Source organism: Aricia agestis, chromosome Z (genome assembly GCF_905147365.1).
Source record: "Aricia agestis chromosome Z, ilAriAges1.1, whole genome shotgun sequence".
NCBI lineage: Eukaryota > Metazoa > Arthropoda > Insecta > Lepidoptera > Lycaenidae > Aricia > Aricia agestis.
In genome coordinates this window covers 23,028,689-23,043,331 of record NC_056428.1, presented here as the reverse complement: position 1 = coordinate 23,043,331, position 14,643 = coordinate 23,028,689, and the positions used below count along the sequence as shown (strand labels likewise).

At 36.4% G+C, this 14,643-nt stretch overlaps 2 protein-coding genes across 4 annotated transcripts in view; one reads left to right on the top strand and one right to left on the bottom strand.

Moving 5' to 3' along the window:
- LOC121738413 (calcitonin gene-related peptide type 1 receptor-like) overlaps nucleotides 1-3,029 on the bottom strand; it is a 37,749-nt gene extending 34,720 nt beyond the window's left edge. Inside the window, exon 1 of the mRNA XM_042130443.1 lies at nucleotides 2,970-3,029. Coding sequence (XP_041986377.1) covers nucleotides 2,970-2,990 — 21 coding nt within the window. The 5' untranslated portion in view covers nucleotides 2,991-3,029. The remainder of the gene's footprint in view (nucleotides 1-2,969) is intronic.
- A 1,897-nt stretch (nucleotides 3,030-4,926) lies between these two features.
- LOC121739020 (EF-hand calcium-binding domain-containing protein 1-like) overlaps nucleotides 4,927-14,643 on the top strand; it is a 41,868-nt gene continuing 32,151 nt past the window's right edge. The window contains exons 1-5 of one of the 3 annotated variants that reach the window (XM_042131323.1): nucleotides 4,927-5,024; nucleotides 5,991-6,156; nucleotides 12,426-12,498; nucleotides 13,056-13,236; nucleotides 14,435-14,545. In XM_042131323.1, the coding sequence (XP_041987257.1) occupies nucleotides 6,036-6,156; nucleotides 12,426-12,498; nucleotides 13,056-13,236; nucleotides 14,435-14,545 (486 nt within the window). In that variant the 5' untranslated portion in view covers nucleotides 4,927-5,024; nucleotides 5,991-6,035. Of the gene's footprint in view, nucleotides 5,029-5,990; nucleotides 6,161-12,425; nucleotides 12,499-13,055; nucleotides 13,237-14,434; nucleotides 14,546-14,643 lie in introns of those variants that run through there. The other 2 variants (XM_042131324.1, XM_042131325.1) reach the window with 2 other exon arrangements.

Below are 14,643 nucleotides of genomic sequence, written 5' to 3'. Positions count from 1 at the left end.
GTTATTTGGCACAGATAAGAAGTAGACCACGTGAAGGAACATAGGCTATTTTTGTGGACTACTTTGTCTGTGAAATACCTAATTTACGCGCGCTAAGCTGCGCGGAACGTTATATTTCGCGTGGTCACGACATCACGCGTAAACGGCTGGACCCATTTTGCTGAAATTTGGTATAAAGATACTTTGAGTTCCGAAAAAGAACTTAGGATACATTTTGTCCTGGAAAAATGTACAGTTACCGCACAATATACTTTTATTTTACTTTTATGATTATCGCCTAAGCCATTCCATCTGTTTTGATGAAATGTATGTATGGCAATACTTTCAGTCTTGGGAAAGAACAAGGGATACTTTTTATCCCGGAAAATATGTAACGTTTCCCACACAATAAAATTTTATGATTCTCGCCTAAACTATTTAATCTATATTGATGAAATTTGGCAAGGAGATTGGAGATACTAATTTGAATCTGGGACAAGGAATGTTTTTTGTAACGGAAAAATGTGTGATTCCCTCACAATATACTTTTCTGATTTGCGCGTAAACGACTCAATCGATGTACGGGAACAACAGCTATAAACTAAAGTCCGCGCGGACGAAGTCGCGGGCAACAGCTAGTCTAGTATTATTATAACGCTATCACTTATGGTGGGGGGAGGGGCTCAAGTTTTTAGTTTTTTGCTAATATCGCTAAAACAGTGCGTCGTAGAGAAAAAATTGCTACACAATGAAAACTCATAAAATTTACTACTGCAAAATTTGAAGTAAATCCATTCATTACTCTTTGAGTTTATTCCGGACATACATACAGACAAACAGGAAACAGACAAAAATTCTTAAAACCACATTTTTGCCTTCCATATATTCACCACCACCAATGGTACATAAAAGAGCCAAATATTATTTTGAGCAGGACTGTTGATTCGGATTTATCTATACTAATATTATAATTCTGCAGAGTTTGTTAGTTAGTTTGTTTGTTTGTTTGAACGCGCTAATCTCAGGAACTTCTGGTCCGATTTGGAAAATTCTTTCAGTGTTAGATAGCCCATTTGTCGAGGAAGGCTATAGGCTATATTTTATCACGCTAAGACTAATAGAAACGAAGAAATAGAGGAAAATGTGGAAAAAACGGGGGAAATTATTTGAAAGGGCTTATTTGAACGCGCTAATCTCAGGTACTACTGGTCCGATTTGAAAAATTATTTCAGTGTTAGATAGCCTATTGGTCGAGAAAGGTTATAGGCTATATTTTATCACGCTCAGACTAATAGGAGCGAAGAAATAGTGGAAAATGTGGAAAAAACGGGGGAAATTATATGAAATTGCTTATTATCTTAAGATTCTTAAGAATTACTGGAGAAATTTTTATGTTATTTAGCAAACATGAAGAATAAACCACGATAAGGGACGTAGGCTATTTTTTTGCGGAAAAATGTACGGTCGCGTGAAATTCCTAAATTACGCAAGCGAAGCCGCGCGGAACATCTATCTATACATATAAATAAAATTGGAGTGTCTGTTTGTAATATTGAAATAACCGTTTTTTACTAAATGCATATGAATATTTAGACGGTACGGTATTTTTAGAATTTTTGTCTGCCTGTATGTCTGTCTGTTTGTTCCGGCTAATCTTCAAAATTTCTGGACCGATTTTGACTGGACTTATATTGGCAGATAGCTGATCTAATAAGGAGTAACTTAGGATATTTTTTAACCGACTTCCAAAAAAGAGGAGGATATTTTTTACTTTTTTATGTTTTACCTAGATACCTGATAAGTTGATGAAGAACCACTAAAATACATTTATTTTAGTGGTGATAGAAAAACGTAATTTATGAAAATGCCAACTGTCTAGCTAGCGCGGTTCTTGAGATACAGCCTAGACACGGACATAGCACAGCCTAGAACGGACACGGACAGGTTGCTGCTGTCTTTGTAATAGAGTAGAACATTTTCTGTTTTTATTATCAACTTATCACATTTTGTTGACGCGGACGAAGTCGCGGGTAACAGCTAGTATATAATAAAATCGTAGGAAAGTCAATGCTGCACATTGAATATTTTTCTACAATAAATAATACTTGGGACTTGATCTGCTATACTAACGCGGACGAAGTCGCGGGCAACAGCTAGTATTAAATAAAATCATAATAAGAAGTTCAATTGATATCTACGGAACTTACTACTCGTATAAACTGTGGCTGAATTCTTTGGTTAGGTTTGTTTAAATAAATCATATTTTTTATATAATATAGTGTACAATATACTTTGACATCAAATAAAGCTGTACGTTTAAAAAGCTGCATGCAATAATATTTTGTACCATGCGTAACAAATAAAAAACACAACATAAACTTTTAGTCATATTATTTCATCTAACAAAATAAAAATTATCAAAAAAATAATAAGTAATCAAAAATTTAATATCAGTTAAAAAATGTAAAATGTGTTTCTTGTATTTTTCTGGTCTTAGTTTGATTTTTAAGTTTACGTTTACAAGTTTATTGTAATGTCCTTTACGTTAGTTAAAAAGTTCTTAACACGTTAAAAAAGTAACAGAGTGTCGGCTTTGTGGTAATCATACTATAAACAATTTCCTTCTCGTGTTTTAAAAACTGTAAACCCATCAACATCAAAAACAATAATTACTTTCAGATTCTTTCCCACAACAATTCAAGAAGCTCGCGCCAAAAAGTTTTTAAATAATTAAACAAGATTTCGCGATTCATTTAAAAGTAGTTTAACTTAACCCTATCAAAAACTACATCTTTCAAAAGTAAAAATTCGTTAAATTATGAACGAAATAAAAGCTTACGTTATAACTTATTTTATAAGCAATGTGACTGTCAACGATTCAAGCAATTAAAAAAACATACAACAACCAGAGCAATAAGCGTAATAAGTACAAAAATAAAAAAAAATTAAGCCAATAAATGGATCAAGGTAAAACTTTACACAAAACTTACCATCAGCATCTTCGCAAACATTTTGTTTGTTATTCAATTCAATTTTAGTAAGTTTAAAGATTTCGCGACGTGGTCATTACAAATGATCAAGATATTTTATTTAAAATGTTTTAAATTTTTCTGTAAGTTTGTTTTTCTGAAATAAAATAAAAAGTAAGATTTTATCACTTAATTCTCAAATCAAGGAAAAATTAAAAATCACTGAATTACTCCACAGACTGGCCCTAAAGTTACGGACTAGTACCTAGGCCATGCAGCGTGGCCAGCTTGAATACTAGACGTGGACTGATGGGGAGTGCCTTCCAGGCTTTATATATAGCGCAGCACACACTAGCAATTCCACCTGTATGCAACAAACTGCACACAGGATAACTTAATACTCGATTATACGATTCGACGATGCCATGAAAGCTCGTTACAATTTTATCGCGAATATTTATTTCTACCAACATTTTGTTCAGAGAGATTCAATGATTCTAACTTTGATTTATTTTTTCACATTTTAAATTAAAACTAAACTTAACTAGGTAATTGTACACTTTTACTTTTAAACTCTTAATTAAAATAAGCCAGAATCTGATGGCATAAAGTGAGAAAAGAAATTTACTCTAGCAATCCAATCAAAATATTAGTATAATATTATAAATGCGAAAGTGTGTCAGTCTGTCTGTCTGTTACTTCTTCACGCCCAAACTTCTGAACCGATTTTGCTGAAATTTGGCATGGAGATACTTTGAGACCCGTGATAGGATACTTTTGTCCCGGAAAAATGTACGGGTCCCGTGCGATAAACTAATTTTGGTGCAACGGAGTTGCGTACGGAGTACCTAATAATTGGAATAAAAAATTTGGTTCTTTTTTTTCCTCATATCTCATCTTTTATTTATGTTTATAATTTTAGAGATGCAACAGCAAAGTATTTCTATCTTCAATCTTGATTCCATATCAAACTGGGAAATATCGGATTATTGCTTTTTTCCTTTGAAGTCCGAGAAAAGATTAGTTTATGAGATAAGTACTATAATAATATTACATGACGCCCGCAACTCCGCTGCGCAAAAAATCCTTTATCAGCGGGAGCCGTACACTTTTTCGGGATAAAAATATAAATAGCCTATGTCCTTTCCCGGGACTCAAGTCTCAAATTATTCACAAATCTACTATCTATGAAAATCAAATATTCCAGGATTCAAAGTATCTCCATGCCAAATTTCAGCAAAATCGGTTCAATGGTTTGGGCGTAAAGAATAACAAACAGACAGAAACATTTTTAAATTATAATTATGCCTTTATAGTATGGATTACTATCAAAGGGAATTTAATCTACCCTGTTTTATGCCCTACTACACAAGTATTAACAATGTATTAGATAATAAAGAGAATAAAGTAGATTTTTATGTTAATGGATTTATGTTTTTTAACGGATGTGAAATGATACTAGCCGTGAATTTACACATGGTCTACTTTTTTTTATTCCAAAAATACTCAGATATTTTATTTATCTGCACATAAAAGTCAGATCCTTATTTTCCTGTTCTGAGGTCGGAACCGATTTGCATTTAATTAGCTTCTGTATTATTATAAAAGATAGTAGGTGCTTAGTGCATTCCTATTTATCGTGGTAAAACGGATTTTGTAAAATATTCTATAGCACGAAGTAGAAATGCGTGACGACTTACGACTTCAGGGAACTTTTTACCGACTTTTAAAAGAAGGAGATTATTTATTTCACAGTAGTAACCACCAACAAGGCTCGGTGAAAACTGAAGGAAAAGCGAAAGGAAAGGTGAAAGAATGTAGAAACACCTTCTTTTGTACTGGACGACACAAATGTCAATAACAATTATTGGTATATTTTGATTCGTATGCCTTTGCCTTTGATGATAGGTCTTTGAGAAAAAAACTAAAAAGCCATCTAGAAAAATGACAAAGGCTTGTCAAAAACATGCCAAGCTAATAAAAGTAAATATTCAGTTTTATGCAGTAATTTGGAAATCTATAATAAATAATTTTTATATTTGAGAAGAAATTTCGTCATTCTCCTCTCGTCCTTTAGTACGTAAGTCCAATAAAAAAATCATACCTTAACTACATTGCAGCCACGGAGCTAATACAAAGTTAGTACCTATTAGCTTCATGATTGCAGCGAAGAAGAGCTACACGTCATGACCAAAATATTATAGCTACCTACCACAGCTACTATTTCTATACTAATATTATAAATGCAAAAGTATCTCTGTCTGTCTGTCTGTCTATCTGTCTCGCTTTCACGCCAAAACTACCGAACCTACTATTATAGGTAAATCGTTAGGTGCTGTGGGACACAATCACTAAAATGTCACATTGTATAAGAATTAAGAAGTAGCGGTCTTGCTCGATCGAGCAATAACGTTGAGCAAAATCCGGCGGCTCGGAATTTCGTCCACATATTCAGCATTGCTAGATAGATCTGACTTCTTTCTATGAAAAATGCCACAACGTCATTTGGGCCACACACTAAATAAAAGAAAAGCTACTTTTTGAGCGCTGCTATTTTTACATAAAAATTTACAAGGGATACAATATGATACACATCATAATAAACACTGCCCTGTAGAGCAGACCGCGGTGAAGAATTAGTCAAAGGCAACTTTTTGCGGGAAAATTGTAGTATGTCCTAGACGAGCAATTTTATTGCGCAATAACACATTTCGTGCTTTCAATATAACTGTCAATTAATGAACTGTTCAATAAAATTGAAGCGTGATATTGCACAGTAAAATAATTGAGCGTCTAGGGGCCAGCTAAGTTTATGTCACGGACCCAATAAACGCACGTACTTATACACTGTGCAGTGTGCAGGCCCTTATACCAAAATCTTTATAGAATCGCCAATCAAAATGTATGAAATTGACAGTATTCGTTAATATGACGTTGACGTTCGACTCGTCCAATGTCAATTCCATATATTTTGATCGGCGATTGAACTATAAAGAAGCGATAAAGAAAAAGTCTTGGCTACAGGCTCTGATTATTTTTTAGTCCGCTGATATTTTTCCCTTGGAATAAAGACAAGAAGACGTAGTGATGTCGGCGTCTTTGGACTCTTCGTTGGACCCGATGGAGGAGATTAGGTTCAGAAAGAAGCACTCGCGTTTTTGGATTGAAATTCAAAAGGAAACTCATTTTACGTTCGATGAGATAGAAAGTAAGTAAGTATTTTTAGTTTATAAGTATCAGAAGTGGCCAGTTAAGTTAGCTGCGGGCTTAGCATGGTCATGGAAATGGTTTCTTTTTACGGAATAGCAAAGTGACAGTTAGACAAAGGAAATCCGCCATTTTGTCACTAAAATCTGTCAGTATGTCCATTTATTCCCGCTTCTAATATTGTAATGCTAAGCCTGCTGGTGTGTTGGTTGATGGAATGCTTACAAGTGATTAATATTGGCGCTGTTTATTCCAGGGCTTGGAACCGGTTTAAGAATACCGGTTTATTTCGGTTAGAAACCGGTAAATATATCGCTCTTTTATTTACCGGTTAAACAAGCGAACGGTTTTTACGTAACCCGAATTTTAAGTTTGAAGGGAATAAACTTTATTCCCTTCAAACTTAAGTAGACTTCCGTATCTCACATCCATCTTATATACAGGGTGTAACAAAAATAAGTGATAATACTTTAGGGTGTGTACATGTTCCTTGTAGAGAGTTCACTGTGAGAGTAGCAGCGCTGAAAGACCAAAATTTTTTTTCACTTTTGTATGGGGAAACTCGTGACGCTCGGGCCCTTGCCCATACAAAAGTGAAAAATTTTTTTCGTCTTTCAGCGCTGCTACTTTCACAGTAAACTCGCTACAAGGAACACGTACACATCCTAAAGTATTATCACTTATTTTTGTTACACACTGTATATAAAATTCTCTTGCCACAGCCCACAGTGTTTATGACGAACTCCTCCAAAACACCTCAACAAATTGTAATAAAATTTTGTATAGGTAGTACATTTGATAGGCCTGATAATAATAGGTTTCATAATATTATACTTACTTACTTTTTATATTGAGTTGAGATATTCCATGTTCTACTCAATTCGAGGATACTATTCAAGGTCACAAGTAGGTATGTATAATATTATATACCTAATATCCTCAAATTATGTATCCTATACAGTGTGTAACAAAAAATAAGTGATAATACTTTAGGCTGTGTACGTGTTCCTTGTAGAGAGTTCGCTGTGAAAGTAGCAGCGCCGAAAGACGAAAAATTTTTTTCACTTTTGTATGGGCAGGGGCCCGAGCGTCACGAGTTTCCCCATACAAAAGTGAGAAAATTTTTTCGTCTTTCAGCGCTGCTACTTTCACAGTGAACTCACTACAAGGAACACGTACACACCCTAAAGTATTATCACTTATTTTGTTACACACTGTATAATTTGAGGATAGGTATATAATATCCTCTAGATACCTATCTAGAGGTATCCTCAAATTGAGTAGGACACACCTAATATTTTATATGTATAGCCAATGATATTCTATGTTACTAACGTAACTAGATTGGAAGTTTACGGTAGCAACGCGTTGCCACTTCGAAGATGCCTGCAGGCATATCTCACATACATAATGACATAACGAATATATGACTTGACATTGTCTTTTGAACAAAAAAGTGGTTACGCATTTCTGAGAATCTTTTGTAAGACATTGCTAGTATTTTAGAAACTCATTGTGAATAGCTATTATTATTTGCTGTTTTGGTAGTTTTGAGATCAATAATTGTATCTGCAACGAATTTCACATTCATCGGGCGCGCCCCTGCATAGCTAGCACAAGCACGTAGACAAACGAAAGAAGAGAGAACTAAATTTTGACAGTTTTACCGGAAAAACATTGGAGAAAAAGTTTCTTTCGTATCTCGATTTTTTCCGCTTTTGAAAATCTATATATTATGTCAAGCATGACGATCCGCTTTTGACATTTAGTTTCTTGATTCTGTTTTTATTTTTATTATGGCACTTGGCTATAAAACCGTGGCCAGTGTCAAGTAAATGGCGGCACATTAAAAAAATCGATGTATTAGCAACCCTGCCTATAGCCGGAATTATAGTTTTGATCTACAAACTATGAATAAAAAAAGAACCAAGAAACTAAGGTAAAAGCACTAATGGCAGACGCTTTAAGGAAACATAGAACATTTGAATGTTGTAAAATATATATTTATTAAAATAAAGGATTGATAACTTCTTCCATGTCTTCAGTAACTCTTACATAATAAAACTATTATAATTATTCACTGACAAATCAATTAAAAAATATATTATTGGTCTTTTTGTAAACTTAGTCATAACAACTAATAGATGACATCACAGAAAACAAACATCACTAATAGTAGACACAAATACGAGTATGAACTAATAGTTGACATAGAATATTACATTACATTTAACATTTTTCCTATTATTTGGTCTTTATTTGCCGTTTTTCAAAATATTTCATTTACTTCATTATAGTAACTACATGCATATAAAATATTATCCACGTTGTCTCCAGATTCTATCCATTCTTCTTCCATGCTAAAACTACGAGGGCTGCTATTTATGTATCCGGAATTAAAAAAAGAAACAAACATATATCATTTAATATGGTTTTATTGCTTTTCAAAATATTCGCCGCGATGATCGACACACTTTTGCATACGCTGGAACCAATTTTCATAGCACTTTTTCCATTCTGATTGAGGTATCTCCAAAACGTGCATTTTGAACGCATCAACAGCCTCTTCGCGGCTCGAAAAACGTTGACCACGTAATTTGTTCTTCGCGTATGGAAATAAAAAGAAATCATTAGGTGCCAAATCAGGGCTGTACGGCGGATGACCAGTCAATTCGATCTTTTGACCCTCCAAAAACTGAGTTGTTTCAGCTGAGGTGTGACAGCTAGCATTGTCGTGATGTAATATGATTCTGCGTTGTCGGTCGTCCTTTCTTATTTCTTCAAAGACTTCTGGTAAACAAATGGTCGTATACCATTCAAAATTAACCGTTTTACGATTCTCTAATGGCACTGTAGCCACATGTCCATTAATTCCAAAAAAACAGGCGACCATTTGCTTCAAAGTACTTTTTGCACGAGTAACTTTTGTTGGTTTCGGCTCATCTTGGAACACCCACACCGTTGACTGTTGTTTAGTTTCGGGGTCATATGCATAGATCCAAGATTCATCACCTGTGTAGATATTATAAACGGCTTTTGACGTACCACGGTTGTATTTTTTTATCATTTTTTTGCACCAATCGACACGACCCCTTTTTTGATCGATTGTCAAGTTGTGCGGAATCCAACGCGAACATATTTTTTTTACAGCCAAATGTTCGTGTAATATCTTATGTATGCTCGTCATACTTATGCCTAAGGACGCCTCTATCTCGCGATATGTAACATGACGATCACGCATTATTAGTTCCCGCACAGCATCTATATTTTGTGGGACAACAGCTGTTTTTGGGCGACCTTCTTTATTTTCATCCGTGAGCCGCCCACGATTAAACTCACTGTACCAGTGATAAACAGTGGTTTTTGATGGTGCTTCATCTCCAAAAGTTGCGGTGAGTTGAATAAAGCACTGTAGTTGATTTAGCCCACGCCGAAAATCGTAGTAAATCATTGCACGAAAATGTTCACGCGTTAAATTCATGGCAAATGAAGACACGCAATTTTCAAAATGACGCCACAATGGAAAAATAATTGACAGTCACATGAAACAAAATGTATTCTTCAACCAAAGAGTTCTATTTTAAAATGTTGTAATTACTTTTTAAATATTGTTCTTGTAAGTGGCCAGTTCCGGATACATAAATAGCAGCCCTCGTATCTTTCCTTTTATTTTTATTTTTCATGTATTTTTTACCTAGCAAATTTTTTACATTTTCAAGAACTACTACTTTATATTGTTAGGGAAAATGGATAAAAAATCATAAATAAACATTAATTAGTGTATATGTCGTAGGATGATTTGATAAATCCGTGTTTTTTATCAAATCATCCTACGACACGGATTTATCAAATCATCCTACGACATATACAACATGACCATTAATCCAATGAAATTAATAGAAATTACAAAAAATCAAATAAATGTATTCAAAACTTACGTGCAAAATTTCGCCTTCCTTAACCTAGGTATTTGCTAAGAAATTGCCAAGCGCGTGTTGACGCGGTCACATTATTTACGAAAACTGATTCCATTCTAAAATTTTGTTTCCGAAGGCGTCCCTAATATATTTTTTCACGTCAACAGATAGCTTGAGAAGCTTATAAAATTTATAGTGTTGAGAAAAAATTAGAGTAATTCTTATTTTTTTGGTATCTTTGTCGTAAGTGTCATCTATTAGTTCCGAGTCTACTATTAGTGATTTTACCTTAAATGTCAAAAAAAATTTATTGCCGTTGCTATAATGGTCGCCATGGAAACAGTTTCTTGACTTTGTCCACTGAAACTCAAGTCGATGGGTGGCGCCATGCTCGGGAAAAAGATATATAGATATGGGAAAGAAACTGATATTACTTTCTTCCGAAGAATCGACTGGGAAACCCCGTGCTAGCTATGCTGGAGTCCTATAAAGGTCACGGCACACATATCAACTCGGAAAGGGATCGGCACCGTATCGCCTCGAGCCGTTCAATATTGTTTGTATGAAACTCCATACTGCAACGCACACTACGCGGAATCGTAACGTAATCGCCTCGCCTCGGAAGGGGCCAGCGGTCGGCGAGCCGTAAGCGAGGCGTCGTCGCCTAGTCGTAGCCGAGTTGACCGTACAGACTACAGGCGCTACTGATACGCTTTGGTTAGATGCATACGTTAGGGTGACGCCTGGTTGACGGCGAGGCGAAAGGCGATACGGTGACGATCTCTTTCCGAGTTGATGTGTGTGCTGTGACCTTAATTCTCATGCCTAAAACGACGCTTCGATAGCCGGCACACTCGCATGTGTATAAGAATTAAACAGCCTACGCTCGAACGACGTTAGAGACATTAAAATAGGCCCCCTGCTCGTCAGACATCTCCTCGAAACGTACAAATTATTGTATTGTAAAGGTGCCGGTTGGCAGCGGGCGACATGAAGCAACCGTAGACGACGTGCCGTAGCGACACTTAACTACTGGTTTCTATTTTCTGTGTATTTCTATGAAATACCCTCCGCAGCTAGCGACACGAAGCTAGCGACACTATTCATAGAAATACATAGATATCAGTAGTGTCGCGACGACACGTCGTCTGCTGCAACTTCATGTAGGTGGCTTCCAACTTGTACCTTTTAAGTTCTAAGTTCTGTAAAACGATAGACGGTGATTTCATTTCGTATGTGTCAGTCCGGCGTGAAAATTAGTCGGCACTTGGTCAATCTTGTATTCAAATTGCCCTAACTTCACTCCTGTTACCAATTTATCAATGTCCCCCCGTTACAAAGTTATAACTCGCGATCTGACAGACACAGTTCGCTCTCAATTATTTCACTCCTGTGAGTTGTCGGCATGCAGATAAAATAATTATATCCGATTATATCCTTTGCGTGTGAAGAATATTCAATGCAATACGCATGGCGTTGTATGATTTTTTTAGATTGCACTATCAAAAAAGTTGATTCATAGATTGGGGACCTGCGTAATTTGGTCGCGTTATATCAAGCCCAGACGGATCTCATCCAACATTAAATTGACATAGCCCGACCAAATGACGTAGGTCTTCAAACTGCCTACGAATATTTTTTTTCGATGGTACCTATTTCTAAGGGACCTATCAGACAGAGAGCGGTCACGCGTCAAGCGGTTAGTTTTGCGTTTTCTGTTTTGTATAACGTTATATAAAGACTCACACAGGTGGCGTTCTGACCGCGCCAAAATTCCACCTGTGTGACTGACCGCTCTAACGCAGAACCATTACACGCGTGACCGCTCTCTATCTGATAGGTCCCCAAGCGTTCGTACTTCTCAGTGAAACATAATGCATTTGATCTATTCCGCCATTTAAACTTCAACTGTGCCATTAGGGTGATTATCCTATCATGCGTGTCATTACCCGAGCTCATCTGGGCCTGTAGACAACCTGTAACTTATAGCGCAGTCAACAGCGAATTTACAGGGGGCGGGCAACTTGCGAACCAGCCCCCGTAGACAAGTGGCAAAACGCTAACGCTAACGCTAACGCTACAAAATGTATGCGATTTGACATAAGTCATCGCTTCGCTAGCGAATACTAATATCAAATCCTTTACAATCAAATACTTGTCTACGGGGGCTGGTTCGCAAGTTGCCCGCCCCCTGTAAATTCGCTGTTGACTGCGCTATAACGCATGCCCTTGACGAACAGAAAAAGGCACAGTGTGGACAAAGCTAATGTCGCTTGATCCAGAAGCGTATAATAAAATAATTTATATAATATGTAATGAAATTAGAACAATATTTCTTTCATTTTTGTTCTAGAAATCATGATCATTTTCTTCAAAATACAAAAACGCGATGAAAAGGTTATTGCATCGGATCATAATATATCGAGGTATGTAAATAATAATACCACATACAAATATGAAAAGATAATAAGTATTATTCACTATAGTTTGTTACTTAAAATGTGTGCAAAATATGATAAATACACGAGAATTTTATATATTAATATATAAAATTCTCGTGTCACAGTGTTTGTGCGCGAACTCCGCCAGAACGGTTTAACCAATTTTAATAAAATTTTGTATGTACATTAGTTAAGGACGCTACTTATCACATTTTTTCACAAATATCAGCAATTTTCAGGTACCATTTTAAAGAATTAGGAATCACACTGCAAGGATATTTTGGTTTCAAATGAAAGATAATAATTATATTCACCTCCACGTCTATACCATAAAAATTTATAGCCCGCATACAAAATTTTCACATAAAAACGTTTTAACTATCACAATAATCGCAAAAGATTTAAAAAAATGCCGGGTCAGCTAGTTTAAAATATTATATTGAAGCGGTTAAAGCATAATTTTTGGTTAGGCTGTAATCAAAGGGTTAAAGTTTAATAACTAAAGTGTGGTTAATCCAACTTTGTCCTCATACCTATTTCAGGCAGCATTTCCGTGACGTGCTGCACACTGGTCTGGGCATGACGGATTCATACATGATGGATCGTGTGATGGTGGCTTTAGATAGGGGCACCACTCCATACGTTACCATGGCAACGTTCGCGAAGGCTATGTCCCTTTACCTCCGTGGGACACTCGATGAGAAGATCAAATACGCTTTTACTGTAAGAATTCTGACAAATATTATAAAAGCGCAAGTCTGTTTGTTGCTTCTTCAGGGGCCCTATTATGAGCTCTTAAATCCATTTACGTCCTTATACAGTCAGATAAGGACGTAAAAAGAATGGATTTAAGAGCTCATGATAGAGACCCAGGGCCTCTATCATGAGCTCTTAAATCCATTCACTTTACGTCCTTATACTTACTGTATAAGGACGTAAAGTGAATGGATTTAAGAGCTCATGATAGAGACCCAGGACTAACTAAATGGCTATTTAGAAGTTTGGTAGTAAAAATGAATTCTTTGAGAGACGGGAAAGGACATGTTTTTTGTTAATTTTTATATAAAAATGTAGAGCTTAGAATAAAGTTGCAGTCGTCTTCCAATCTCCAATCTCCATACCTTTTATCACGATCTGTTCAGTCGCTTAAGCATGTAGAGGTATCAGACAGACACACTTTCACATAAGACTGTACTTTCACTATTTTAGTTAAAATATAAAGCACCTATAATTTAGAGGGACCCAGATAAATAATTTTCATTTCAATTTATTCCCTCATCTACTCTGGGTACAAATGATACATAGCCTAGAAATTCATGCGCCGTTTGATTTTGTCAACAATCAAAGGCTCATTACTGCAGTTCTGTTACATTTAATGAAGCAAAACCTTTGGGTTAGCGGCCATTTGAACACTATGATGACACCAAGGATGAACACGTGCAAGCAGTACCCTATTTCCCTGACTTGAATGCAATATTAACAAAGTTTCGTCGTCGCGTTGCGGTCTGAATTGACCCTAAGAACCAGTCTATACGGTGCGTTGCGTCAGCGTTGCGTCGACGCAGCGCTGCTATTTGACGCATAGCCAGCTACACGAGCGCTGCGTCATAGCAGTGTTATTACGAAGCAGTCTTAGAGCGGGTACACATTGGGCGTTTTGAAGCGCGCGTTATCCGCGCACTTTGCTAACGCACATATTATTAACGTACCTACACATGCAAGCGCGCGTTTAACGTTTTTTTTTCGTTTCGGGGGCTGCTGTCCGTTATGTGTGCGTTGCGAGTACTTGCAACGACGTAGCGTGCCGTGTGGAACACCTTGGTTATTTGTATGTAAAACAACGCAACGGCAGCGCTGCGTCGACGCAACGCTGGCGCAACGCTTCGTGTAGACTGGCTCTTAGGATATTAATTGTTTGCAGTGCTACGATCTGCTTGGCGAGGGACATCTTCGGAGAGAAACGATGTACCAGCTCATGAAGAAAAGCCTGGCTAAAGCCTCCCGCAATGATGACGTGGAAGAAGCTGTCAAAGTAAGATATTATAGTACATTTTTTACATATTTTCTACCTATCTTTAGTAGATTTTCTACCTGTTTTCTACCTATTTATAGTAGATTATCTTACTAACT